Genomic DNA, 27,591 nt, shown 5'->3' on the forward strand with positions numbered 1-27,591 from the left:
AAACGTGCACAATATGCACATATGTACACAATTTTCATATAGCATGTGCAACACCAAGTGAATCTAAAACACAATTTATTTAGCCATATAGCATAACAAAACATATATTATCACTATAAAATATATATAAAAAAATTCTAAATAAAAATTCAAATACATGTCACAACACAACATGTATAATGACAAACTCGAGAAGTTGGAGCTCAAGAATACAGTATCTTAGTAATACTCCTAGTGAGAATATACAAACATAGCAAAATGTATAGTATATATGTCCAGATTCTCTGTTGTTAATCTGTGGAATCGCACAATAAATGGCTTCCGATTTAGCACTTTTCTACATGTATTAGCTGTAAATGTAGACAGAGTTGAATATAGCTGAGTGATAGCACAATCATTATTATCCAGCTGGTATAAATGTGCTCTGAAAAGACCAGCGTGTGGTAACTAAAAACTGTCTCTGATGTTTGCTCTTTTTTTGTATATGTTTATCACTATGACCAGATAGTTTTACTACTTAAACTGCAAGTTACTCTCCAGGTTATAACACATCATATGTCCATTATACATTTGAGTGCACTCTGTACTATAGCAGGTAGATTTACTACTCACAGACACCAGTATAATATGGCAGCCTTCTCACTCTGGGTTTGAGCCACATAAGCCCTAATGTTCTGCTGTATTGGTGAGACCCTCCAGCAGGACCCTCCGGCGGCTCACATCCGCTTGCGGAAATCCCTGGCACGGCTCTCCACTATTTCTAAGTGTGCAGACTCCTAATTCAGAGCTTTAGATGAGTGAGTGAATTGCCTGGTGCAATTGGTGTCTGTAATTGTGGACAGTCATATGAAAGTAACTTGTCCCGAAACCTGAAGATGATAGTCACAGCTCTGTCCTCCAAACTTCAAGAGATTATCAGTTCAATATAAGGTTGCATTAGTGAATCATCTATACAATCAGAATGAACTCCTTGCGTGTATCGTTATAAAATAACTTAATCAGAGGAGAAAATTACCATGTCTAGAGTCACACAGAGTGTGGTTAAATAAACATATAATTCAAACAATCAATGAATTAAGCGATTCAGGTGGTGTTCATATGCTAAATCAGATATATAAAAGTTAACCCCATTGTAGTCCAATGTCTTAACATCATAATATCATTATATAGATCTCGAAAACCAGAACCATATAATAAAGGAATAATATCCAATTAGATATTAACTGATCATGTCAATAATGACACTATACAGATGAATATAGAAAGATAATGAATAATTAAATAAAAAATATATTAAATAATGTGAGAAATAAAAAATGATAAATGAAAAAAAAAGAAAAATAATAAGATAAAAATATAAATATGATTCTAGTTTACTTGTGTAGAATGTGTTTTACATAACATTACACAAGAACAAGAGGTGCTTTAGATATATTCTGCACCAATGATTAGGGACATTAAAATAAACAAAAAAAGTTGTGATCTGAGGCCTTAAAGTGAAATAAAATGAGTGACCTTCACTGTCAAACCACTGCTTGGTCTTCAGAGAAGCTTGTCTATTCAGCAAACTGCTTGTGTGTACTACCCATTCTTACAGAAATCATCATGTCACCTCCAAATCAATAAATGCTGACTATAACTTAATATAGGTGTATATTCATGGATGGTTTAACGTCTGCCTGAAGTACATTGCCCTGCACTATAAATTGGACATAACATAGATGTTGAAAAAAAATGAATATGATAAATTTAGTTACAATAAAACAATGTGTAGACCATGAATTCGACAATGTCTCTATGTCACCTACGCTCTATGCTGTGAGTATTATAACAATGGTTGTCATAGTTATCTAATGATCATTAGCAGCAGAAACATTCAAGTTATTTTCAGATTCTGGAGAAAGCTATGCTGGGGAGTGGACATTAAGGCACCTAAGGATAGATGAAACTTGCAAGTAGTTTTAATAAGGGTGTATATATTTTGCATTTACTGTTCTTTTACTTAAAGATAATATATTACTTATAGTAAACACACACTAAAATCGAGTGCAGGTAAAAATCTGTAAATTTACCATATAAAAAGAGGAATCATATGTTGTTAAATTGCTTGAAGACTCATTCCCTGCAGTAAAAGAAAACCGTAGGTTATACAAAAAAAACAGAACATACAACAACAAATTAGAATGCTCAATGCATAAACTACTTTTTTGCACTTAAATTGTCATTGCCAAAATGAAAAGACACATCGGACACTGGGAGTACAAATAACACTTCTCCATAAGGACGCACAATGACTCTCTGCTCTAAGGAGATACATTCACAAACTGGAAGTGCACCTATGTTTGTGGAATGGTGGAAAATTCTGGGGAGGTACACTGTGTATAAGTGTGAATGGCAAATCTTCCTGCCAATTTAAAACCAGCTCTTTCGTTAACATTTGTCTGATAATATACTGCTTGGTTTATTTTATTTTTGGCTTAAAATGGATCATAAGAAAGCAGGGGACATTAGATCAATCTTTATTACATGTAGCACTTTTGTGTGTTTGAAGCTTTTACTTTACTTTGGGCTGCATGCAACTGTAAGGCACAAGATGCATCTCATTAAAAGTAAAGGATGACAACCGATCTCCGCCGGCTTAGAGTTGACACAAAGGGCACCGCTAAAAATGCCCCCTCTCTATTTCTTTCTTGTTTCAACAATCTTGATCTGCAAATTAAAGCCCACTTTCTCTACTGGACTGCCTTTTTTTGACTTTGAAAGGAGAAACAACCTTATTTGGATGATGAAAACTTCAGTTTCTCTGCATATCCAGCTCATTCTCAGTTAGCCTATGCACTAGTACCGCACCTTGGCCATTTTGCTTGGCAAACGAGACATGTCAGATGTCACAATGATCACTATGGATCTTTATAAAAACATATGGCAAATATATTATTTTTAATATATCTGAAGTCTTTTACAAATGACTGCACACATTTTTTCCATGCCTAGTGTACTTAGCACTTATGTTTACATACTTACAATGTTCACCAATCTGCCTGATGACTGTTCCCAGACTTATATTGTACATTATATCCAACTGTGGCTGTTCCATGCACTCAAGTTGCAAAGTCATGTTTAAGCAGTGACAATCTGTAACCTTCTTCAGTAGACCAATATTACCTTTGTTTAGGATGTTACTAATCTCTGCTGTACATAAAATAAATTTTCATATTTGCTCCTGATTGCAAACACATGTTATAGCATGCATACCTTATCACTAATATTCAGCACTTAGACTAGACCTCTAGCTGGAGCAAGACATACGGCTAAAAAACAAGTACCTGAGAGATTCCCAGAGTTTGAATTGAATGCTGCTGAATGCGCTTCATATTGGCACACCGTTACTGCACATTGATTACGGACAAACGCATCTTCCCCGCCCTGTTAGTAAGTGTTCTTTGCGCTTGCATGTGGCAACAATTAAAGGAAAGGGGCCACAGTTATGTTGCAAGTATATTCATAAAAATGAGGTAGACACAAGTACATTTGCAGAGGAGAAAGTCTTAACCGAACTCTCAAAACTGAAATTAAAATCAATGGGGCAGTTGGGAAACATCCAAGGATATTAAAAGAGCTTAAAGGGTTGCTGGTAACACCATTAACAGGATTATTGAACCAGTCACTAGCTACAGGTGTAATTCCAGAGAACTGGAAAAGAGCTAATGTAGTCCCACTGCATAAAAGTGAAAGCAAGGAAGAGGCAAGTAACTACAGACCAGTGAGCCTTACATCAGTAGTAGGGAAATTGTTGGAAAGAAAGAGTTGCATAATATCTGAAATCCAGTAACTTACTGGATCCACAATAGCATGAATTTACTGGGGGGAGATCATGTCAAACAAATCTTATGGACTTTTTTGATTGGGTGACTAAAGTGATAGATCAATGGAGGGGAGTAGATATAGCTTATTTTGATTTTAGTAAAGCTTTTGACACTGTCCCACATCACAGACTGTTAAATAGACTCAAAAGCTTGGGATTGGATTCTAAGATGATTGAATGGATAAAATCTTGGTTGCAGGATATAAAACAGAGATTTATAGTAAATGCATTGCATTCACAGGAGGGAAAGGTTACCAGTGCATTACCCCAACGATCTGTACTTGGACCAGTGCTTTTTAATATCTTTATTGGTGACATTGCAAATTGGGAAAATATGCCCTTTTGCAGATGACACAGAGATATGCAACAGGGTAGACACACCAGGAGGAGTAAAACAAATGATTGATGATCTAGGTAGACTAATTACAGGTTAATGTCAAAAAATGCAGATCATGCACTTGGGTCTCAAAAACCCAAAGTCAAATATAGTATTAATTCCAATATAAAGGAAACTACTGTTGAGCAAAGGGATATAGGAGTCACTATTTCAGGTGACTTAAAGGCAGGTAAGCAATATAACAAAGCAATGAGGAAGATGAGTCAGATGCTTGGTTGCATAGGAAGCGGAATCAATAGCAGAAAGAAAGACGTAATAATGCCACTGTATAGGTCATTGGTACGGCCTCATCTAGAATACTGTGTTCAATTCGGAAGGCCATATCTCCAGAAGGATATAAATACATTAGCGACTGTACAAAGAAGGACAACTAAAATGGTGCATAGCCACCATCACAAAACTTACCCAGAAAGACTATAAGATCTTAATATATATAGTTTGGAGCAGTGAAGGGCACAGGGGGACATGATAGAAACTTTCAAATATATCAGAGTAACAAGGTACAGGAGGGAAATATTAGAACACAAGGACATGCACTGAAACTGGAAGGGAGTAGGTTCAGAGGAAATTTGAGGAAAAGTACTTCACAGAAAGGGTAGTGGATAAATGGGATAAACTTCCATCAGAGGTGGCTGAGGCTGATACAGTAGAGCACCTTAAACATGTTTGGGATATCCTTACAAAGATAGGGTAAAAATTTGGCAGACTAGATGAGCCAAGCGGTTCTTATCTGCAGTCAAATTTTATGCTTCTACGTGGCCTCGTTCTGTGGCATAAAGTTCTGTTCCATGGGCAGAGTGAGTTTCTTGATTGTGCACAGAAAATCACCATTTTCATCCCTTGATAAATCAGGCCTCTTTTGTTTACCATTATCACAAAAACATGATTGATCCGAATATGGATTTTTATAAATGTAGTGTTTAATACTACAGTATATATATATATATATATATATATATATATATATATATATATATATATGTTATTCTTTATTTATATGCTGCCACAGGGTATCCGCAGCGCAGTGCAAAATATAGATTAACAGTACATACAAACAGTATAGCAGGATGTCACACTTCAGGGTAAAACAATTATAACCAAGACTTCTATCTCCGAGTGAAATAGGTACTGTGGAGTAGGAGAGGAATAAATGGTATTAAGACAGAAGGGAATAGTGCCCTGCTTATAGGAGCTTACAAACTAAGGGACAAGGAGACAGACAGCAGGCACAAGAGGAGTAGTCAAAAGAGGGGATCAAGTGCATGAGGACAGAGGGAGAGGAAGGAAAAGAGAGCAAGGAAGGAGAAGGTTAAGTGGATGGATGGTAGGCCTTGAGGAACAGATGGGTCTTGAGAGCCCGTTTGAAGGAGCCAATATTAGGGGACAGATGGATGGAGTGAGACAGGTTGTTGAAGTGGAGGAGGGGAACACGAGAGAAGTCTTGAATTCTGGATGGGATGAGGTGATCAGTGTGGAGGAAAGGCGTCGGTCATTGGCCGATTGCAGGGAAAGGGCGGGAGTGTGGATGGAGCGGAGGTTAGATATATAAGGCGCGGTGGAGTAGGAGAGGGCCTTGTAAGTGACAGGAAGGAGTTTAAAGAGGATTCTATAGGGGAAAGGGAAACAATGTAGGACAAGGCAGAGAGGAGAGGCAGAAGAAGAACGGTGAGAAAGAAATATAAGTCTAGCGGACGTATTAAGAATAGAGCGTAAGGGGACGAGATGGGAGAGGGGGAGGCCGATGAGGAGAAGGTTGCAGTAATCAAGTTGGGAAATGAGAGCATGGATGATAGTTTTGGCAGCATCCTGAGAGAGGAAGGGCCGAATGCGGGCAATTTTCCGAAGTTGTAAGCGACAGGATTAGGCAAGAGAGTGAATGTGAGGGGCAAAAGAAAGGGAGGAGTCAAGGGTGACACCCAGGCAGAGAATTTGGGAAACAGCAGAGATGGTGGTGTTGTTAACACAAGGTGTGGTGAGAATGTAGAAGGAGGGAAAATGATGAGTTCAGTTTTAGCAATGTTAATTTTGAGAAAACATGAAGACATCCAGGAGGAGATGGCAGAAAGGCAGTCGGAGACATGAGAGAGCAGGGAAGCGGGGTCAGGAGAAGAGATGAAGTAGATATATATATATAGTTGAATAATTATTGATAATTATTCACATGATCTTTGCTCACAGACTGATTGATTTGATAATCTCGTGACTTGGACAGGTCTTATCACATTTCTGAATTGACAGCCTGCGTTAATAAAATCATGCAGCTGTTGTGCGACCACTGTCAGGCACACAATCCCACTATACCAATATGTAAGCTGGAGATGAGGTTGTCCTTAATATAGTGGATGCACTCTGCGTTGGCTGACATTGGCTGTCATTATTCTGGGAACTTGAGCTAATCTTATTAATAGAAAAAGCTGAACTAATATTTTCCTTTGGTCTGCAAGTAAGACCCATTAGGAGAATGTGCAATTGTCTCCATAAATAATTTCTGATATATAGAATGTAATACACCATATATGTCCTCTTTTCCTTTTTGTTTACATTTCAGATTACCAAGTTAGGGAAACTGCTCTCATGTATCAATCGGGTATTGATCATGAAGATATGGTCAGAGAATAAAAATAATTATAAACAGCTTATAAAACTATATATTGAACTCATGCATTTTCATAGTTCCGCCATTTATTTTTTTTCAGCATAATTCTCTACTACAAAGTTAAATCAGTTTGTTGTAGGCTGGTAAAATGACAACATTCTACCTGCAGATTCATTTTGCACTTTTATATTTGAAGATCACACATCAAAAGTCATAGCTAAAAGATAACTTTTACACTACAGTATTATATTTCTGGATCTGCTCATACTGCATAATGAATAATGATAAATTTATACAGAAATGAAATAACTTGCAAACTATGTAGAGTAAAGGGGAATCATTTTTCTTTTTTAAACATTGCATAAAGAATCGTCAGTCTCTGTCAATGCACCCAAAACAAATAATAATTTTAAACAATATACATCTGCTCTTACCTTTACCAAGTAAGACGCATTTACAGCTGTACAGTGTTACATTATTTATGCTGTATCTCCAATTAACTGGGAATAGATCAGCCAAGTTTAGCATTTTCTTTAAAGCATCATAAATAAAAATACAGCTTATTAGTGCACAAAAGCTCTCTTCTGTAAAACGAGTGAAATACTGCACCAAGTAAGCAGCATTGGTAGCCACCAAAATTAGGCAAAAAAATGCTACCCAAAGTCCAATCCAAAGTCGAAATTCCAAATATTCTAAATTGTAGTCTCTGGAAAAAACAAGAGATATACATCAGTGGTTAATCAATAATATATTGTAAGTATATTGTTTATGGTGACATAATCCCAATAATTTGTTAATGAGAATACCTTCTTTCTAAAAATGTTCTCAATTATATGCCCAATTTAGGTACAATGGGATATTTAAATTGGTTACAAGATGGTATTGGTGTTCTGGTCACAATTTTTTTAAATGTAATATATAAATTATCCACCAGATGGTAGTGGTGTTCTGTACACATTTTTTGTTCTATGCATTTCACAAATTGGGCACAAGATTCCTCTTAAGACGTTCAAAGTATATAGAGGAAAACAAAAACAGAATAAGTTGATTTTAACTTCTCTTTTCTGGTATTTTAACCATGATGGCTTATAATACATTATATTTCACTTAGAGTCTGTGGTCTGAGATTTAACTGCAAGATATAGCTTTTATTGTGAAGAATTTAGTTTGGAGATTGGGTTTTCTGCTACACTTTCTCCAAACAAACAGTACGTCCCGCTAAGGATTTTACAGGTAGGTGGATGATTTATTATTGCGGGTATTTTCCCTTTTCAATTATCCTTTAATTATTTCAAGTGAGAATATTGATAGTCTCACTGTTAGTGGGTAGTTAGCTGTTAATATTATGTTACGAGGATGAATGCCATTTTAATCAGGAAAGTTAACCACTAATGTTGTGGTACAAGTTTAGTGGGAAGAGCAGATAGAGTAAAATAGAAGGATAGCTGTTGAGGAACACAGTACTTTTGATAATGGTTTAGTTGCCAAACTCCTTGAAGATTCTCAATACAATTTCCTTAGCAGTCACTTCATGTGAAACAGTGCACTTTTATCAGCATTCATTATCATATGGTCAAGATAAAATCAGATGTTTTTGAAACTTTAAGCGCATCTTCACTTTCATATATAGAAGAAAAAGTTAAAGGGCTAGATTTACTAAGCTGCGGGTTTGAAAAAGTGGGGATGTTGCCTATAGCAACCAATCAGATTCTAGCTATCATTTTGTAGACGGTACTAAATAAATGAAAGCTAGAATCTGATTGGTTGCTATAGGCAACATCTCCACTTTTTCAAACCCGCAGCTTAGAAAATCTAGCCCAAAGACTTTAATAATAGTCAGGAAGAATCCATTTGCAAAGTAATCCATACTGTCGCAAATCTTGATCAATGATTTAAATGAAGACATGTTACTCATGATAGCATTACTATTGGATTTGACTTTATTACAAAACAAGTAACATACTAACGACTTGTTGTTGAAATGCTACTGTAAATTAGAGATGGTCACTGACCCCCGTGTTTTGGTTTTGGTTTTGGATCTGGATTACCTTCGTGTTTTGGTTTTGGAAAAACCGCCCTTGCGTGTTTTGGTTTTGGTTTTGTTTAAAAATCAGTTTTTTGGGGGCTAAAATAACCTAATTTAGTGCTCCATCTGTTTCTTGGATAAGTAAGGTAATTCTAAAGCTAATAAATTATGAAAAAAACATTTTAATCCCTGGTAGGCTGTCCTTAATTCTACTCACAAACCCGATTGTCTTCCTCTGCATCTTAGCCTATTGGCAATGCAGCCATCGTCTTTGGGTGTATATTACACCCTACACTTATAGTTAAATATAAAAAGAAATGGCCAAAGGCAGTTTGGTTTCTGTCTGCATCACCCCCCCCCCCCTCCACTTGTAGTTAAATAGAAAAAAAACAGCCGGTATAGACTGTACAATAAAAATAGAAATGGACAAAGGTAGTTTGGTGTCTGTCTGTATAGCCCCCACCCACCTCCACTTGTAGTTAAATAGAAAAAAAGCAGTCTGCATAAACTGTACAATAAAAATAGAAATGGACAAAGGCAGTTTGGTGTCTGTCTGTATCACACTCCACTTGTAGTAAAATAGAAAAAAAGCAGCCAGTATAGACTGTACAATAAAAATAGAAATGGACAAAGGCAGTTTGGTGTCTGTCTGTGTATGACACCCTCTCCACTTGTAGTAAAATATAAAAAAATCCAGCCAGTATAGACTGTACAAGAAAAATAGAAATGGACAAAGGCAGTTTGGTTTCTGTCTTATCAGACCCCCCCTCCACTTCTAGCTAAATAGAAAAGAAGATGGCCTGCATAGACTGTACAATAAAAATATAAATGGACAAAGGTAGTTTGGTGTCTGTCTGTGTATGACACACTAGGGAATATGGGACACCCCAAAGCACTTGTAGTGCCTAATATTTAATAGATAATGCTGCTAGATAATACTTTCAGCACCAGAAAATTGTTGCTTCACACTGGGGAATATGGGACACCCCAAAGCACTTGTAGTGCAAAATCCAAACTTTAGACTGCTGGTATATTTTTATTTCTGCAGCCAGAAAATAGTTTCTGGAGGAGGGAATATGACACCCCAAACAGTTGGCAATGTTTGCAAAAATGCCTCCTCTATCCTCCTCTCTTCCGGTTAGAAGAATTGCTAGAAGAATTGCAAGAATAATTGCTCTCTCCCTGCTCTAATGCTGCCTGCACCTAACCCTTCTCTCTCCCACTGTCAAATGGCGATGGAGGCGGGTATTTATGGATTTCAAATATCGCGAGAACCGTGCTCCGTGATCCGACGACGTTACAATGACGTTTTGCCTCAATTTCGAATCCGAATTGGCGCCAGAGTACTCGGATAGGTAAAGTTCGGGCGGGTAAATATTGAAGAATTTAAACACCTTCAGGAGTTTAGTACAGGAATGCTGTTGAGAACTCTGCCAAGCAAATCACTCAGGCCAAATCATGGCAAGGGCTTTGCACAATGCAGCCTCTGATGCTTCTGGCTTCTCCGCTGCTTCGGGTTCCTTCACCTTCTACAGCATGTGACAAAACTTGTCTATGTTTAGAGGTAACCACATTAAGTCAAGAAATAGACTAATATGAAAATAATAGAGAAGCTTTGTCTCCAGGCAAACCTTTAGTTTTCAGAAGTTCATGAAATTGGTGAAGATGAATAGGAAGAAGCAGAAACTGCTGATAATGACAGCTGACGACTGATGACTGATGACTGATCATGATTTATGATGATGCCAATGATTTTATTCAATGAGTCATTTCCCACATTTATATTATCTACATAATAACTCTGTGTTACCATATCGATAGTAGGGATGTGCACCGGCGACTTTTGGTGTCTCGTGTTTTGTGTTTTGGATTCGGATTTTCTCAATGTTTTGGGTTCAGATTTGTTTCGCAAAACACCTGCCGAAAGGTTTTGGTTCGGATTTAAGGTTTTGAATTCGGATTTTTTTTTAAAAAAGCATAAAAAGTTCAAAAATCAAGTTTTTGGGCTTATTTTCACTCCTACGCTATTATTAACCTCAATAGCATTCAATAACAATCATTTCCACTAATTTACAGTGTATTCTGAACACCTCACAATATTGTTATTAGTCCAAAAGGTTGCAACGAGGTATCTTTCTGGACTGCGTAGTGGAGTGGTCCCCACAATATAATAAGAAAACCATCAACTGGTCTTAATCGCACCAAAAAATGTACCTGGACTGCGTAGAGGAGTGGTCACCACAATATAATTTAAAAAACCTGAACTTGTATGATTCACACCAATAAATGTATCTGGACTGCGTAGAGGAGTGGTCCCCACAATATAATAAAAAAACATCAACTGGTCTTAATTACACCAAAAATTGTATCTGGACTGCATAGAGGAGTGGGTCACCACAATATAATAAGAAAACCATCAACTGGTCTGAGTCGCACCGAATAATGTACCTGGACTGCGTAGAGGAGTGGTCACCACAATATAAATTAAAAACCCTGAACTTGTATGAATCGCACCAATAAATGTATCTGGACTGCGTAGAGGAGTGGTCCCCACAATATAATAATAAAACCGGCATCAACTGGTCTTAATTACACCAAAAATTGTACCTGGACTGCGTAGAGGAGTGGTCACCACAATATAATTAAAAAACCCTCAAATGATCTGAATCACACCAGAAATTGTACCTGGACTGCGTAGAGGAGTGGTCCCTACAATATAATTAAAAAACCCTCCACGGGTCTGAATTCCAAAAAAAAAGTTTCTTGACTGCGTAGTGGGGTGGCCCCGGTACACAACTTTTTACCGGGGCCACAATATAATTAAAAAACCCTCCACGGGTCTGAATTCTACCAAAAAAGTTTATGGACTGCATAGTGTAGTGTTCCCCACAATATTATTTAAAAATTTTGCAGCAACAGTCAACGTTGTTTAATATCTGATACACCTCTATCTGGACTGCATAGTGGAGTGGCCCCGGTACTAAATTTGGTACCGGGGCCGCAATACCTCCTCCAACTTCCAAGTGTAGTGTTTATAACATATAAACACTACAGTAGTTCTAGCACGTCAATACCTCTTGTTTTAAATTATGACAGGACATTTTACTTTTGGTTTAATTTTTTGAATTTGTTGACATTTTCTTTTACTTTTTGAACATGACAAACGACTGTTGAATGGTCACATAATGCCAAAAAAAGAGTTGCAAGATGGAATTGTCCTTGGGCCCTCCCACCCACCCTTATGTTGTTGAAATAGGACATGCACACTTTAACAAACCAATCATTTCAGCGACAGGGCCTACCAAACAACTGTGGCTGAAATGATTGGTTTGTTTGGGCCCCCACACCAAAAAAACAATTCATCTCTCCCTGTACAAACTAAACAGGCTCTACTGAGGAAAGATGTCGTCCTCATCCTCAACCTCTGATTCCTCTCCCCCTACAGTGTGTACTTCCTCCTCCTCACACATTATCAATTCGTCCCCGCTGGACTCCACAACCACAGGTCCCTCTGTACTATCTGGAGGGCAGTGCTGTACTTCATTGAGGAATTGATTATTCATTTTTATAAACATCATTTTTTCAATGTTGTGAGGAAGCAACCTCCTTCGCCGCTCACTGACCAGGTTCTCCACTGCACTAAAAACTCTTTCCGAGTACACACTGGAGGGGGGACAACTCAGGTAAAATAGAGCCAGTTTGGACAGGGGCTTCCAAACTGCCTTTTTTTCCTGCCAGTAACAATATGGACTGTCTGATATGTCTATTTGGATGGTGTCAGCAAAATAATCCTCCACCATTTTTTCTATTGTGACAGCATCCAATGCAGCAACAGTAGACATGTCTGCAATGATTGGCAGGTCCTTCAGTCCGGACCAGATGTTATCAGCATCCCCGCCAGCGGGTCTTTTAGGAAAACTGAGTTTTTCCTCGCAGCTTTATCCTCCAAATTTTTGTTTTCCATTATATGTAGCACAAGAGAGCGTACCCCTAAGCCACACACACTCGGCAAAGCCTTTAAAAATTATATGCGGCACAGGAGACTACCACTGGACTTATACTGCAGAATCAGTGAACTTTGTAATATTGCAGTACCACTGGTGGACTTATACTGCAGAATCGGTGAACTTTGTAATATTGCAGTACCAATGGACTTATACTGCAGGATTGTTTTTGGATATTTTTTTTTAATTTCTTTTTTTTATAATAATTTTTTTTTTATAACTTTTTTTAAAATTTTTTATAACTTGGGAATAATGGGGAAATAACAATGCCCTTAGAAGGACAGAGCACAGGACACAGCACCACTGGACTAAACAGGACACAGCACAGGACCCAGCAGCACCACTGAACTCAGAAGGACAGAGCACAGGACACAGCACCACTGGACTGAGCACAGCACAGCACAGCACAGCACAGGGCAGAGGACCACCTAACACAACCTCCCTCTACCCTGATCAATGCCTGAGTGAAGATGGCGGCGGCCAGCGGGGAATTTATAGAATCCGAGTATCGCGAGATCCGACAACGGGATTATGACTCGGAGCCTCGCTTTCAGTTTTGCAATTGGCGGGAATACCCGGATCTGTCTCGGATCGGCAAGGTTCGGGTGGGCTCGGATTTCAGATATCCGAGCCCGCTCATCCCTAATCGATAGTGATTGTTTGAGCAACTTGTAACTCTATTTGTACCAAAAAATTAAAATAGTTCAAAGTAAAAATGTGTAAGTTTGTAATTACTGTCTAAAAAAACACTTTTAAAAATGATTAAATATACAAACTATGGTAACCTTATGAGCTAACCAAATTATGCATAACACATGTTCTTAATGTAGCAATGTATATTTAAATCTATAAACGGTTCTCAGAAAATACGTATTACGTATATTTACGTTTTTCAGAAAATTTTATTTTTTACAGAAAATCCTCACTGTTTTGTTCATGGCTTCAAAATTTTCAGAAATTTTACATCACTATGGGCTCACTAATTATATGCTGCAAACACACTGTTGTCAGAATGTAACAGTATTTTCACATTTTGGCAGCTTTTCTTTCATTCAAATTACAGGCAGGGAATGTGATGTGTAGAAAAGCCCTTGCTTTCAATTTGCTTGGTGCCCCACACTTCCTCAAGTTCCATGCCGACTTCAGTTTGGCCAGGTCTTTCTAGCAGAGTGTCACACCCAGGAAGTGTTATCTGTTGAGAAGAACCTTCACTGGCTCCAGCTTTTAGTCTTCACCCTAAATTTAACCTTCCTGCTTCTTTGGAGATCACTGAACCTTCAGAAACAGTTACCAATTATATTTCAAAGTAACAGCACAATCTTTGGGATCAGAGGAGCAACAAGTGGGAATAATAATTTTTCTTCAAGGAAATCCTCAGGCTTGAGTGTGTAGTTTGAATTCCCAGAATCCAGGATTGTCTTTCATTAACTCATTATTTGAGGCTTTGGGACTTCTGTGCGATAAACCAGACAGATCAGCCACTGCAGAGATTATTTTGTACTCGATGAGACACAAAAATACACAAAGTCCTCAGAGGACACCCTTTTTTTCTATGATTTCAAATGGTCCTTGCCACTTGCCAAAAAATTTTCTTTCTACCGTGGGAGCCAAAATAAGCACTCTGTACCCAGGAGCAAAGGTGCATAATTGGGCATTACAATTGTACACCCTTTGTTGGGCCTGTTCCAAGTGCTATCTCACTATCTGCACAACTGCAGTTATTCATGCCTGAATCTGAGATACATGTTCAATAACAGTTTTCTAGGGACTGGGTTGCCCCTCCCATGTCTCCTTTGCAATATCTAGCAATCCCCTTGGGTGTCTCCAAAACAGCAAATCAAAAGGCGAGAATCCCGTGGAAGATTGTGGAACCTCTTTAATGGCCAACAATAATAAAATAATAAATAATCATAATCTTTCCCATCTTTATCCACCACTTTCCTTAGCATATTCTTTAAAGTCTAAACCATCAGTCTTAGGGTGATTCATGGAGATCCTTAATGGAGTAACCTAAAATAGGCGGCACAATTCTTTCATTATTGTGAGCATAAATAGGATATTATAATTAGTTAGGATTTCCTTAGGTATCCCCACTCGAGTAGTTAGATACATATTTATGGACCGCTGGCTAGAATAAAATGCTGCAAAATTCTCTCTGAAATTTTTTCTACCTCTAGATGCCCTGCAGTAACTGAACTCGAGGTCTAACACAGTAATTCTACATGGCATTGGAACTATTAATTGTTCTACAATATCTTGTCCTCATTGCCATGTGAAGCTATGACAACCTACTATCAGGCTCTACTGGGTTTCCATCAACTACTTTTACATTCTCTCTAGCCTTTACCAGAGTATGGTCTTTTAGCTGTTCTGAGGCAAATATATATTTTCTCATTTCAAGATCAACTAGTTCAACAACATTTCCTACTTCAGTTGGAGGTACACAATCTTGCACTCCAATGCTGCTCACTCTATCAGTAACATTATCAAATGGGTCTGGGTTACTTACTTTTGTTAATAACTGGGTTTCCCACAGCTTCCAGAAGTGGGGAAAATCCCCAATCTAGTATCAAACATGAAGATAAGGGACTACAAATGGACCACACTGTTTTTCTATATTCATTTCAGCAGTAACATAATTTAGAGCATCCCCATGTACACATATTACCCAAAAAGTTTCCCCTTATACTCTAGGGGGCTCACCAACTCAGCTTTTACAAGAGTAACCCAACTACCAGCAGTAATTACTCACATTTGCCTGGCTCAACCTGTCGGTCTGCAGTGTAGGCTACTGGGCAAAGAAATATATTCTGTGATGTACATAAGCATTGTCACATTGCATCGATTCAGAGGTAAGTGGACAATTAGCAGCAACATGGCCTAAGCTACCACATCTAAAACATCTGATCACAATTTTATCAAGTCTTATACAAGGTATGAACCTTTTTGGCACAGGTGGCCAATCTCCAGGTTTCAAGGCTACATTCTCTGGATGCTTCAGTTCAATCCACCACCCAGCACCCTATTACCCCGGAAAAGTCTTACCAAAATTCACTGGAGATCCCAGTTTCAGAACTAGGGGCAGGTGGGGTACTCTCATCAGTTCCTTGGCCGCCACATACCTCTCCACCATTTCCACAAGCTGGTCTGCTGTTTTAGGCTCCCCATGTCTTACCCACTTGTTCAGAATCACAGGCAGGAACCATAGTTATCGGTCCATAACAACCCTTTCCACAATCTGTGGCCCTGTCAAAGTCTCTGATTTTAGCCACTTATTGGTGAGATGGATGAGGTCATGCAATTGAGAGGGGAGAGGTTTATCCACTTGGTATCCCCAGCGATGAACTGGTTGAGCTTGAACTGACATTGTGACACCCAAATTAAAAATTCTGCTTTTAGTGTATCCTAGTCCTTAAATCAAAATATGCCTTTGCAATTCCCCGGTCAGGAAGGGAGCCAATAGGCCTGTCCTTTGACTTTTAGGCCAACTTTCCCTCTCAACGGTTCTTTCAAAAGTTGTTAAATAGGCTTCAATATCACCATCACTCTTGGTCATCTTTTGCAGAAGATTATTTCCAGACAAGAGACTAGAGACTGTACAACCTTTGCAGTCTTGGTGCTGTTGCCTTTGGATCTCATCAACGTTTCTCCTCTGGGCCTCCTGAATGACTAACTGCTACACCCTGATAGTTTCCTGCTGAGCTATAGTAGCCTGCAGCAACACCCTACTTATGTCCTCATGTTACCTCCTGGTGGAGGGCAGAATCTAGCTTTCTTAAGAAAGTAACAATGACCCACATTAGGGTCCATAGGATTTTCCATTATAACTATCTCCTCCCCAAAAAAATTGGTGTCTGTCACCTTAAACTTTTATTTTTTTTATGGCTGCAATTAAAGAGCACTGCTCACTTTCTCTACCATGTGTCACAAGATCAGGTTAGTGGTGCTGTCTCCTGGGATAAACAGCAGCAATTCCCATGCAGCAGCCAACATAAACACCAGTCCAGTGCCTTGGTACAAGTAGCTGCAGCTAGTTTTATTTAGCATTGTAAAATAAACAAAACAAAACATAAATCATAGCCTGTCCAGCTCTAACTAACAAAATAAAGAATTCCCTCTCTAAGGTGGAAGGACTTAATGTCCCACCCATGCACAAAATAGCAGAACTGACAGGTAACAATGGTAGTGTCTCTCAGCAGGCCTCTGACCTATTCACAATGCAGTGAGAAACTGAGGGAACAGCCTCACAGCCTTTTTACTACACTTAACAAATGAATATGGGACTGGCGCTAGTAACTGATGTAAATAACAAAAGCTTGTGAGGAAAAAGGTAATACATAGAAAGGTCATTCATATAGAAAGTTTACTTGCTAAGGAATTGAAATTCACTCCCTCTAGTGAGTCCAATGGGTTCAATATTTTTGTAGCCCTCCAGAAGTTCATTAGGAAGGTTAGTTTGAAGAAATTTGTCTATAAACAGAATGAGGAAGAGAACAAAGTAGAAAGTGAATGTAGGTTTAACCGGAAGTCCATTTTCTTTCCAGCACATTGCAAGAGAGCTATTGTTGAAACTTTTGAAACTATGGTCAAAGATGATCTACGGAGTTTGAAACAAAATAAGAAAAAATCTGAATAAAGCAGAGATATCAGCTTTATATTCACTATTGAAAAATTGACGCATAGTTATTAAGCCTGCAGATAAGGGTGGAAGTATAGTCATACAAGACACAGACAAATATAATGAAGAAATCCTTAGACAATTAGGTGATGTGAATATATATAACATATAAAAAACTGAGAACGAATCCATCTAATCAGATCATAGAAAAACTTGACAGCCTTCTTGATAGTTATGTAAAAAAAGGTGCTATTTCTCTTAGTGGACTAGATTACATTAAAATATTGAATCCATCTATCCCTGTTCTGTATACCCTCCAGAAAGTTCATAAAAATCTTGTGGCACCGCCGCAAGTTGAGGCCCTAAGTAGCCGGAACTAATGGAATCACTTCAAATTGATCCCATTTTTTAGATTACCACCTACAACCTCTCATGTCTCATATAAAATCCCATTTAAAAGATACTATGGATGTTTTGAACAAATTGAAAGAAATACAATGGCAGGAAAACTTTACACTCATTACAGCGGATGTAAGTTTGTTGTATACAATTATCAACCATGAGAAAGTGTTAGATTCAGAAAAGTATTTTTTGGAGAAAACAGATATGAAAAGTAGTCTAAAAATATTTATTTTAGATGTTATAGAATTTATTCTCAGAAACATAATTTTTTAGAATGGAGAGGACTTCCATTTACAGAATCAAGGGACAGCCACGGGAACCAGATTCGCCCCCAGTTATGCTACCTTGTTCATGGGGTGGTGGGAGGCCACCCATGTATGGAACCACCATGACACAGGGGCTATTCTGGTCTCTTGGTTCAGGTATATAGATGACGTTATTTTCATTTGGAGAGGTGATGATCTGTCCCTAAAGAAGCTCTGTGACACGCTTAACTCTAACAGTCTGAATATCAAGCTCACTTTTAAGGTTAGTAGAAAGGAAGTGCGTTATAATCAGATATTCACAAGCAATTTCAGGAAACCTGAAACCTGTTTGGATGTATATGTAATTTGGGTGTCACGGGCACTAGGAGTCTTTACCCAGGGATCACCAGGTGATGGACTTACCAGAGCAGTATAGATGGTAATATGGTACTCTGGTAGCGGGGTGATCACGGAACAGGAGACAGCAGATGGTAGAGAATGCTCGTGGAAAGTCTATGACTAGCAGCACTGGTAATATATAGGTAGTAGTACACAAGGAACTGAATGGACAAAGGAAACGTGAGGGTAGTCAGTGGTCTGCGGTAGCAAGTTGTACCACTGCTATAGTGAGGAGGAATGTCCAGAAGCAACGAGGAGGTGATGGAAGTCAGCGGTCTGCGTTTAGCAAGTTGTACCGCTGTCTAGGTGAGGGAACGGAATCCAGGTGAAGGTATCCGGGAAGTCAGTGGTCTGATTTAGCAAGTTGTACCACTGCTATATGGAAGGATACTGAAACAGGAATCAGTGGTCTGCCTCTAGCAAGTTGTACCACTGAAATATATATGTGAGGAGGAGCACGGGGAGATAAATGTAATGCAGAGTATACACGGGCAAACTGAACTTGATCCCACGATGATTTGCACAAAGTAGTAATAACAGAGCAGCACTGCACAAATATACAAAGTCTCAGGAACTATCCAGACTAAAAGGTAACACAGTCAAATGATGGCAATAGTCTCAGTGGATAGGCAACTTCAGAGAAGAACAACTCAGTCCAGCAAGGTATGCAGTACACGAGCACAGTCAATGATAAGCATGCATACCGTGGTTCAGAAGAGCAGGCTGTCAGAAGGGAGTGCAGAGATACCTGAGCGGCAGGAGGCCGGCAGGATGCGAAGTCCCAGGGAAATGGAAGCAGTATCCAAGTAGGTGCAGCGCACAGGTAGGTAGACCAGCAACGATGGAACAATACTCAGGAAGCCGTAGTATATAGGACTGGTCACCGGGAGATCACTGAAGAGTAGAAGCGATATCCAAGCAGAGGACAGCAACGGAGCGTTGATCCAATGCAGACAGGCGAGTTGACACAGGCAGGAACACTGTAGAAGCACGGAGAGCGGATCAGCTGGCTGCAGACACGAGTAGAGCTGAAGGGTAGCGGCAAGCAGGACACTGCAGGTACACAGAGGTAGCGGATAGGAATCAGCAGGTGCAGTCACGATGAAACACGGGAGAGTTGAGACGAGCTGGAACTGTTGAGCACGGAGGCAGCGGATAGGAATCAGCTGGTGCAGTCTCGATGAAACACAGGAGAGTTTGAAGTGAGTTGATAACTGTAGTGCACGGAGGCAGCGGATAGGAATCAGCTAATACAGTCACGATGAAACACAGGAGAGTTTGAAGTGAGTTGATAACTGTAGTGCACGGAGGCAGCGGATAGGAATCAGTTAATATAGTCACGATGAAACACAGGAGAGTTGAAGTGAGTTGATAACTGTAGTGCACGGAGGCAGCGGATAGGAATCAGCTAATACAGTCACGATGAAACACAGGAGGGTTGAAGTGAGTTGATAACTGTAGTGCACGGAGGCAGCGGATAGGAATCAGCTAATACAGTCACGATGAAACACAGGAGAGTTGAAGTAGTCTGGAAACCACAGGAAAGTTGAAGTGGTCTGGAAACCACAGGAGAGTTGAAGTGGTCTGGAAACCACAGGAGAGTTGAATACACGAGGAAACACCTTCAGAGGCTCATGGGGAATGAGATTCTAAGATCAGGCAACGAGGTATAGACAACAGGTGCTTTAAATAGGGAGTGTTGCCTGATCAGCCAATTAACTAAAAGGAACAGGTACTGAAGGTTTGAAAGGGCTGCACATGCGCAGACCCTCAGGATGGTGGACGGCCACGGTTCCTAAACACACGGGAAGAAGCACTCACAGTCTGGTGAGTGACAGTACCCCCCCTTTTAAAGGTGGGCACAGAACACCTGGAACCGGGCTTGTCCGGATATTTGGAATAAAACTTCTTAAGAAGAGTTGGAGCGTTGAGATCTTCAGCTTTGATCCATGAACGCTCCTCAGGACCAAAGCCCTTCCAATGAACGAGAAAACAAAGAATTCCTCGCAAAATTTTTGCGTCCAATATATGAGTAATCTCGAAATCTTCCTCCTGATGAACTTGAACTGGCTGAGGTGCTGAAGGAGGGGCCGAGAAACGGTTGATGATGAGAGGTTTGAGCAAGGACACATGGAAGGCGTTGGAAATACGAAGATTCTTAGGAAGTAGAAGTTTGAAACAAACTGGATTTATCACTTGAATGATCCTATATGGACCAATAAAACGGGGAGCGAATTTCATAGATGGGACCTTCAAACGAATATTTTTGGTAGATAATCAGACACGATCTCCAATTTTCAGTGGTGGAATAGCCCGCCTCTTCTTATCTGCAAAAGACTTATATTTGGCAGAAGTCTTCTTTAAACAGGTTTTGACCTGAGACCAAATATTTTTGAAGGTCTGACAAACAGTCTCTACAGCAGGAACTTGGGTGGGAGGGAGGGCAGGAAATTCCGGAAAAGACGGATGGTGACCGTAAACCACAAAGAATGGAGTTTTGGAAGATGACTCATGGTACATGTTGTTATGAGCGAATTCAGCCCAAGGAAGCAATTCTACCCAGTCGTCTTGATTGGCTGATGAGAACATCCTTATAAAGGTCTCAAGATCTTGATTGACCCTTTCAGTTTGTCCGTTTGATTGAGGATGGTAGACAGATGAGAGTGCTAATCGTATGCCCAAGGTTTTACAAAGGGCCCGCCAGAATCTGGAAACGAATTGTACTCCTCTATCTGACACAATCTCAGATGGACATCCATGAATACGAAAGATTTCCTTGACGAAATGTTCAGCCAGAGTAGACGAGGAAGGCAAACCAGACAAAGGGACAAAATGAGCCATCTTCGAAAATCTGTCTACCACTACCCAAATAGTATTACAATTTTTACTAGGCGGAAGATCAGTAACAAAGTCCATACTAATATGGGTCCAGGGCTTGGATGGAATGGGTAGTGGTTGAAGCAAACACGCTGGAGTTCTGCGGAAGGACTTAAACTGAGAACACAATTCACAAGCAGCTACAAACTCTTTGACGTCTCTCCTCATCGAGGGCCACCAGTAACTTCGAGAGAGAATCTCAAAGGTCTTGCGTTCACCAGCATGTCCAGAAAAACGAGAAGAGTGGAACCACGAAAGGATTTTCCTCCTAAGAGTAGGAGGCACGAGGGTCTTCCCAAATGGTAGCACTTTAGTGGAAGAAGCAGCCAGCGAAATACATTTGGGGTCTAGTATAGAGTGGTTGGAAACCTCTTCAACGTCAGAGGACGTCACAAAAGCTCGGGATAGAGCGTCAGCTTTCTTGTTCTTGGCAGCTGGTTTGAAGGTTATGATTAATTCGAAACGAGAAAAGAAAAGAGACCATCTTGCTTGACGAGGATTCAAGCATTGGGCAGACTGTAGATATGACAAGTTCTTATGATCCGTGAAAATCGTCACAGGGTGACGAGCTCCTTCCAACAAGTATCTCCACTCCTCTAATGCTACTTTGATAGCCAGCAACTCCTTGTCCCCGAAAGTGTAATTCCTCTCCGCAGGCAGGAGACCCCGAGAGTAAAAGGCACAAGGATGGAATTTTTGTTGCTCCGATCGTTGGGAGAGAATGGCTCCTAAGCCAAAATTAGAGTCATCTACTTCTAGGAAGAAGGGAAGTGTCACATCAGGCTGTCGAAGAATGGGAGCAGAGGAGAAGGACTCTTTAAGAAATTGAAAGGCTTGGAGAGCCTCAGATGACCATTGCTTAGTATTGGCCCCTTTACGAGTCAGGGCCACAATAGGAGATGCAATGGACGAGAAGTCTTGAATGAAGCGTCTATAGTAATTGGCAAAACCTAAAAAACGCTGAATGGCACGAAGAGTAGTTGGCTGGGGCCAATGTAACACAGCATTCACCTTTTCTGGATCCATTTGTAGACCAACTCCAGAGACAATATAACCCAAAAATGGAATCTGGGGCAACTTGAATGAACATTTTTCTAGTTTGCAGAATAATGAATTTTTCCGGAGTCTGGAAAGAACCTCTGCCACATGTTGGTGATGAGAAGGCAGGTCCTGTGAAAAGATCAATATGTCGTCCAGGTAGACAACGACACATACATATAACAAGTCCCGAAAGATCTCATTAATGAAGCCCTGGAAAACAGCGGGGGCATTACATAACCCGAAAGGCATTACTAAATATTCATAATGCCCATCTCTGGTGTTGAAAGCTGTCTTCCATTCGTCACCGGGCCGGATTCTAATTAAATTGTAGGCACCACGAAGATCCAACTTGGTAAAGATCCGAGCTCCCTTAATGCGATCAAATAACTCAGTAATCAGAGGAATGGGATACCGATTTTTAATAGTAATGGCATTAAGTCCACGAAAATCTATGCAGGGGCGTAGTGATCCATCCTTCTTTTTTACGAAGAAGAACCCGGCTCCAGCGGGAGAGGTGGAAGGTCGAAAAAAACCTCGCTGGAGATTCTCTCGGATGTATTCAGATGTAGCTTGAGTTTCAGGTAACGAAAGTGGATACACCCGACCCCTAGGAGGAGTCTTGCCAGGTAGAAGATCGATCGGACAATCCCATGAACGATGAGAAGGAAGACGTTTAGACTGAGCTTTATCAAAAACATCGGCAAATGAAGCATACTGAGGAGGAAGTCCCGGTGAGGAGGATGAGATGGAAGATTGCTGTATTTTCAGAGGAATGACTTGGGAAAGACAACGATGATGACATTCAGCTCCCCAAGACGTAACTTGAGGAGTGCGCCAGTCAATCTGGGGAGAATGACATTGAAGCCATGGAAGGCCTAAAACAATCGGACTTGTTGTAACAGGAAGAATTAAAAACTAAATCTCTTCATGGTGTAGCACACCAATCTGAAGCGTTACTGGGGACGTACTCTGGGTGATGAGACCATTGATGAGACGTGATCCATCTATAGCAGTCACAGTAATCGGTGTTTTCAAAGTAATCACTGGTAGGGACCATTGATTCACTAGGGATTTAGAAATTAAATTTCCTGCTGCTCCAGAATCAATCAGTGCTTGGGACTCAAAGGATTTGGTAGCAAAGGAAATCGTAACATCAAAAGCGCAGACTTTTAATTTCGTAGAACATGGAGAGGACTCCAGGGACCCTAACTTCACCTCTCCAGAACTAGTTAGGGCCTGGCATTTCCCGATTTCTTAGGGCAAGAATTGAGCATATGTGTGGAATCAGCACAATAGATACAAAGTCTATTCTTTACTCTTCGGTTCCTCTCCTCAGAAGTTAATTTGGAACGTCCTATCTCCATGGGTATCACAGGAGATGAAGCTGGACGAAGTTGAGGGGTTGAGCGAAGAGGTTCTTTTTAACTGAAGTTGTTTTTTCAGATTCCCTTTCACGAAACCTCATGTCTACACGATGGCAGAGGGAAATCAAATCTTCTAATGACGTAGGTAGCTCTTGAGTAGTCAGTGCTTCTTTAATTTTATCGGAGAGCCCCTGCCAGAAGGCGGCAATTAATGCTTCAGTGTTCCACTGAAGTTCAGAGGCTAATATCCTAAATTGAATGACGTACTGGCCTACAGTACGAGAACCCTGACGTAAACGGAGAATGCTGGAAGCAGCGGAGATTACACGACCTGGTTCATCGAATACACTTCGGAACATAGAAATAAATTTGGCACTATCTTGTAATACGGGATCGTTCCTCTCCCACAGAGGGGAAGCCCAAGCCAGAGCTTGTCCAGAAAACAATGAAATAAGATAGGCCACTCTGGAACGATGGGTAGAAAAATTTTGAGGTTGGAGCTCAAAATGCACTGAGCATTGGTTGAGAAAACCCCTACAAGTTTTGGGGTTTCCATCATACTTTGACGGAGTAGGCAGGTGAAGCGTGGAAGCCGTAGACACCTGGGATGGCACTGGGGAAACGGAGGAAAGCACAGGAGCTTCAACATTAGCTGTAACATTCTGTCCAGATGTTCCTTGGGAGGCTAACGCCTGGTAACATTGTAGTAACAGCTGTTGGCGAGCATCCTGTCGCTCCACACGGGTAACCAGATGCTGCAGCATCTCTTTAGCTGTAGGTTCCGAATCTGGGTCTGTCATGGCCTGATCTTACTGTCACGGGCACTAGGAGATGACCAGGTGATGGACTTACCAGAGCAGTATAGATGGTAATATGGTACTCTGGTAGCGGGGTGATCACGGAACAGGAGACAGCAGATGGTAGAGAATGCTCGTGGAAAGTCTATGACTAGCAGCACTGGTAATATATAGGTAGTAGTACACGAGGAACTGAATGGACAAAGGAAATGTGAGGGTAGTCAGTGGTCTGCGGTAGCAAGTTGTACCACTGCTATAGTGAGGAGGAATGTCCAGAAGCAACGAGGAGGTGATGGAAGTCAGCGGTCTGCGTTTAGCAAGTTGTACCGCTGTCTAGGTGAGGGAATGGAATCCAGGTGAAGGTATCCAGGAAGTCAGTGGTCTGCGTTAGCAAGTTGTACCACTGCTATATGGAAGGATACTGAAACAGGAATCAGTGGTCTGCCTCTAGCAAGTTGTACCACTGAAATATATATGTGAGGAGGAGCACGGGGAGATAAATGTAATGCAGAGTATACACGGGCAAACTGAACTTGATCCCACGATGATTTGCACAAAGTAGTAATAACAGAGCAGCACTGCACAAATATATAAAGTCTCAGGAACTATCCAGACTAAAAGGTAACACAGTCAAATGATGGCAATAGCCTCAGTGGATAGGCAACTTCAGAGAAGAACAACTCAGTCCAGCAAGGTATGCAGTACACGAGCACAGTCAATGATAAGCATGCATACCGTGGTTCAGAAGAGCAGGCTGTCAGAAGGGAGTGCAGAGATACCTGAGCGGCAGGAGGCCGGCAGGATGCGAAGTCCCAGGGAAATGGAAGCGGTATCCAAGTAGGTGCAGCGCACAGGTAGGTAGACCAGCAACGATGGAACAATACTCGGGAAGCTGTAGTATATAGGACTGGTCACCGGGAGATCACTGAAGAGTAGAAGCGATATCCAAGCAGAGGACAGCAGCGGAGCGTTGATCCAATGCAGACAGGCGAGTTGACACCGGCAGGAACACTGTAGAAGCACGGAGAGCGGATCAGCTGGCTGCAGACACGAGTAGAGCTGAAGGGTAGCGGCAAGCAGGACACTGCAGGTACACAGAGGTAGCGGATAGGAATCAGCAGGTGCAGTCACGATGAAACACGGGAGAGTTGAGACGAGCTGGAACTGTTGAGCACGGAGGCAGCGGATAGGAATCAGCTGGTGCAGTCTCGATGAAACACAGGAGAGTTTGAAGTGAGTTGATAACTGTAGTGCACGGAGGCAGCGGATAGGAATCAGCTAATACAGTCACGATGAAACACAGGAGAGTTTGAAGTGAGTTGATAACTGTAGTGCACGGAGGCAGCGGATAGGAATCAGCTAATACAGTCACGATGAAACACAGGAGAGTTGAAGTGAGTTGATAACTGTAGTGCACGGAGGCAGCGGATAGGAATCAGCTAATACAGTCACGATGAAACACAGGAGAGTTGAAGTAGTCTGGAAACCACAGGAGAGTTGAAGTGGTCTGGAAACCACAGGAGAGTTGAAGTAGTCTGGAAACCACAGGAGAGTTGAATACACGAGGAAACACCTTCAGAGGCTCATGGGGAATGAGACTCCAAGATCAGGCCACGAGGATAGACAACAGGTGCTTTAAATAGGGAGTGTTGCCTGATCAGCCAATTAACTAAAAGGAACAGGTACTGAAGGTTTGAAAGGGCTGCACATGCGCAGACCCTCAGGATGGTGGACGGCCACGGTTCCTAAACACACGGGAAGAAGCACTCACAGTCTGGTGAGTGACATTGGGTTTGCCTAGGAGCACTGTTTATAGATATAGCTGCAGGGTTAGGTGTCTAGTAGACATCTGTATGGTGTATCATATTTGTCATAGTAACAGTTTATGGAATTGCAGGGTAGTAGTATCATCATGCGCTACACAAAGCAATCAGCAAATGCAATTGTATTTTATGTAACAAGACACATTATCATTAGAGTAGTTAATTTTAGTCATGAGGTAAACCATTTTATGATTAGGTGGTAATGAAATAATGAATGAATGATTGTAGTGTTATACCGATCGATATCCACTCTGTGGTTGAAATTTGTACAGCAACCCAGAGGTTAATAGAAATATCGACAAACAGCCCCTACAGGCTGTCTGTATATGCAGGGAGCCTAAAATCGTAAACGAAGAAGTTGTGGGAGACCTTGTAGCGTTAAACCTATATCATTGATTATGAACACCAAATAAGTTACTAACAAGGAAAGGGGTATGTTTGTAGGGTTACACTGTTCGATATTCAATCTGTGCAATTTACACAGCTACCCAGAGGTTAATATAAATACAGCTAAACAGCCCCAATAGGCTGTCTGTGTAAGCAGTGAGTCTAAAATCGTAAATGGAGTATCTGTGTGAGATTTTGTAGTGTTAGGTATTTTTCACTGGTTTTCATTGAGATGTGATGGCAGTTGAGGTGTGCCTGGCCCGGAATTATTCTCAAGTAGGTAGAAGCTAGTTTCCTAATCTGTGAAACTTTTCATTGAGAGGCATTAATATTTTTAGTCCCTATATGTAGGTGGCAAGGAACAGGGGCCACATGTGCAGGACCCACCCACTGTTGGGAAATTCCCCTGTAATTAATTTGTGCTTTATGTGTCAATAACCATCAAGTGGATACTAAATAAGGCCAACGCCAAACAGAAGTTGATGTGAACAGTCCTAAGTTCTTGTATTATTATTTGTAGAACCAGTTGTTTGCTACAAGGATGAAAAAAGAGGCTCACAATGTAGCTCCAACCAAAAGTGGACTAAGAGAAATGAATCCACCTAAATGAACCTCAAATGAAAAAGGCAAATAGAGATTCAGGGCCTGATTCATCTTCGGACATAAGTCCATTTGTATGTCATATCTTGCGTGAAATAGCTCTGCGCATGCTTAGAAATGGACTTTACTTCAATTATCGCAATTTCATAC

General features: G+C 40.6%; 1 protein-coding gene across 2 annotated transcripts in view; it reads right to left on the bottom strand.

Moving 5' to 3' along the window:
• LOC142152768 (electrogenic sodium bicarbonate cotransporter 1-like) overlaps nucleotides 1-27,591 on the bottom strand; it is a 351,181-nt gene that overhangs the window by 162,686 nt on the left and 160,904 nt on the right. For both annotated transcript variants that reach the window (XM_075209752.1, XM_075209753.1), the window contains exons 11-12: nucleotides 7,293-7,564; nucleotides 2,073-2,122 (exon numbers count right to left, since the gene is read on the bottom strand). In XM_075209752.1, coding sequence (XP_075065853.1) covers nucleotides 2,073-2,122; nucleotides 7,293-7,564 — 322 coding nt within the window. The remainder of the gene's footprint in view (nucleotides 1-2,072; nucleotides 2,123-7,292; nucleotides 7,565-27,591) is intronic.

This window comes from Mixophyes fleayi, chromosome 4 (genome assembly GCF_038048845.1).
Source record: "Mixophyes fleayi isolate aMixFle1 chromosome 4, aMixFle1.hap1, whole genome shotgun sequence".
Taxonomy (NCBI): Eukaryota; Metazoa; Chordata; class Amphibia; order Anura; family Limnodynastidae; genus Mixophyes; species Mixophyes fleayi.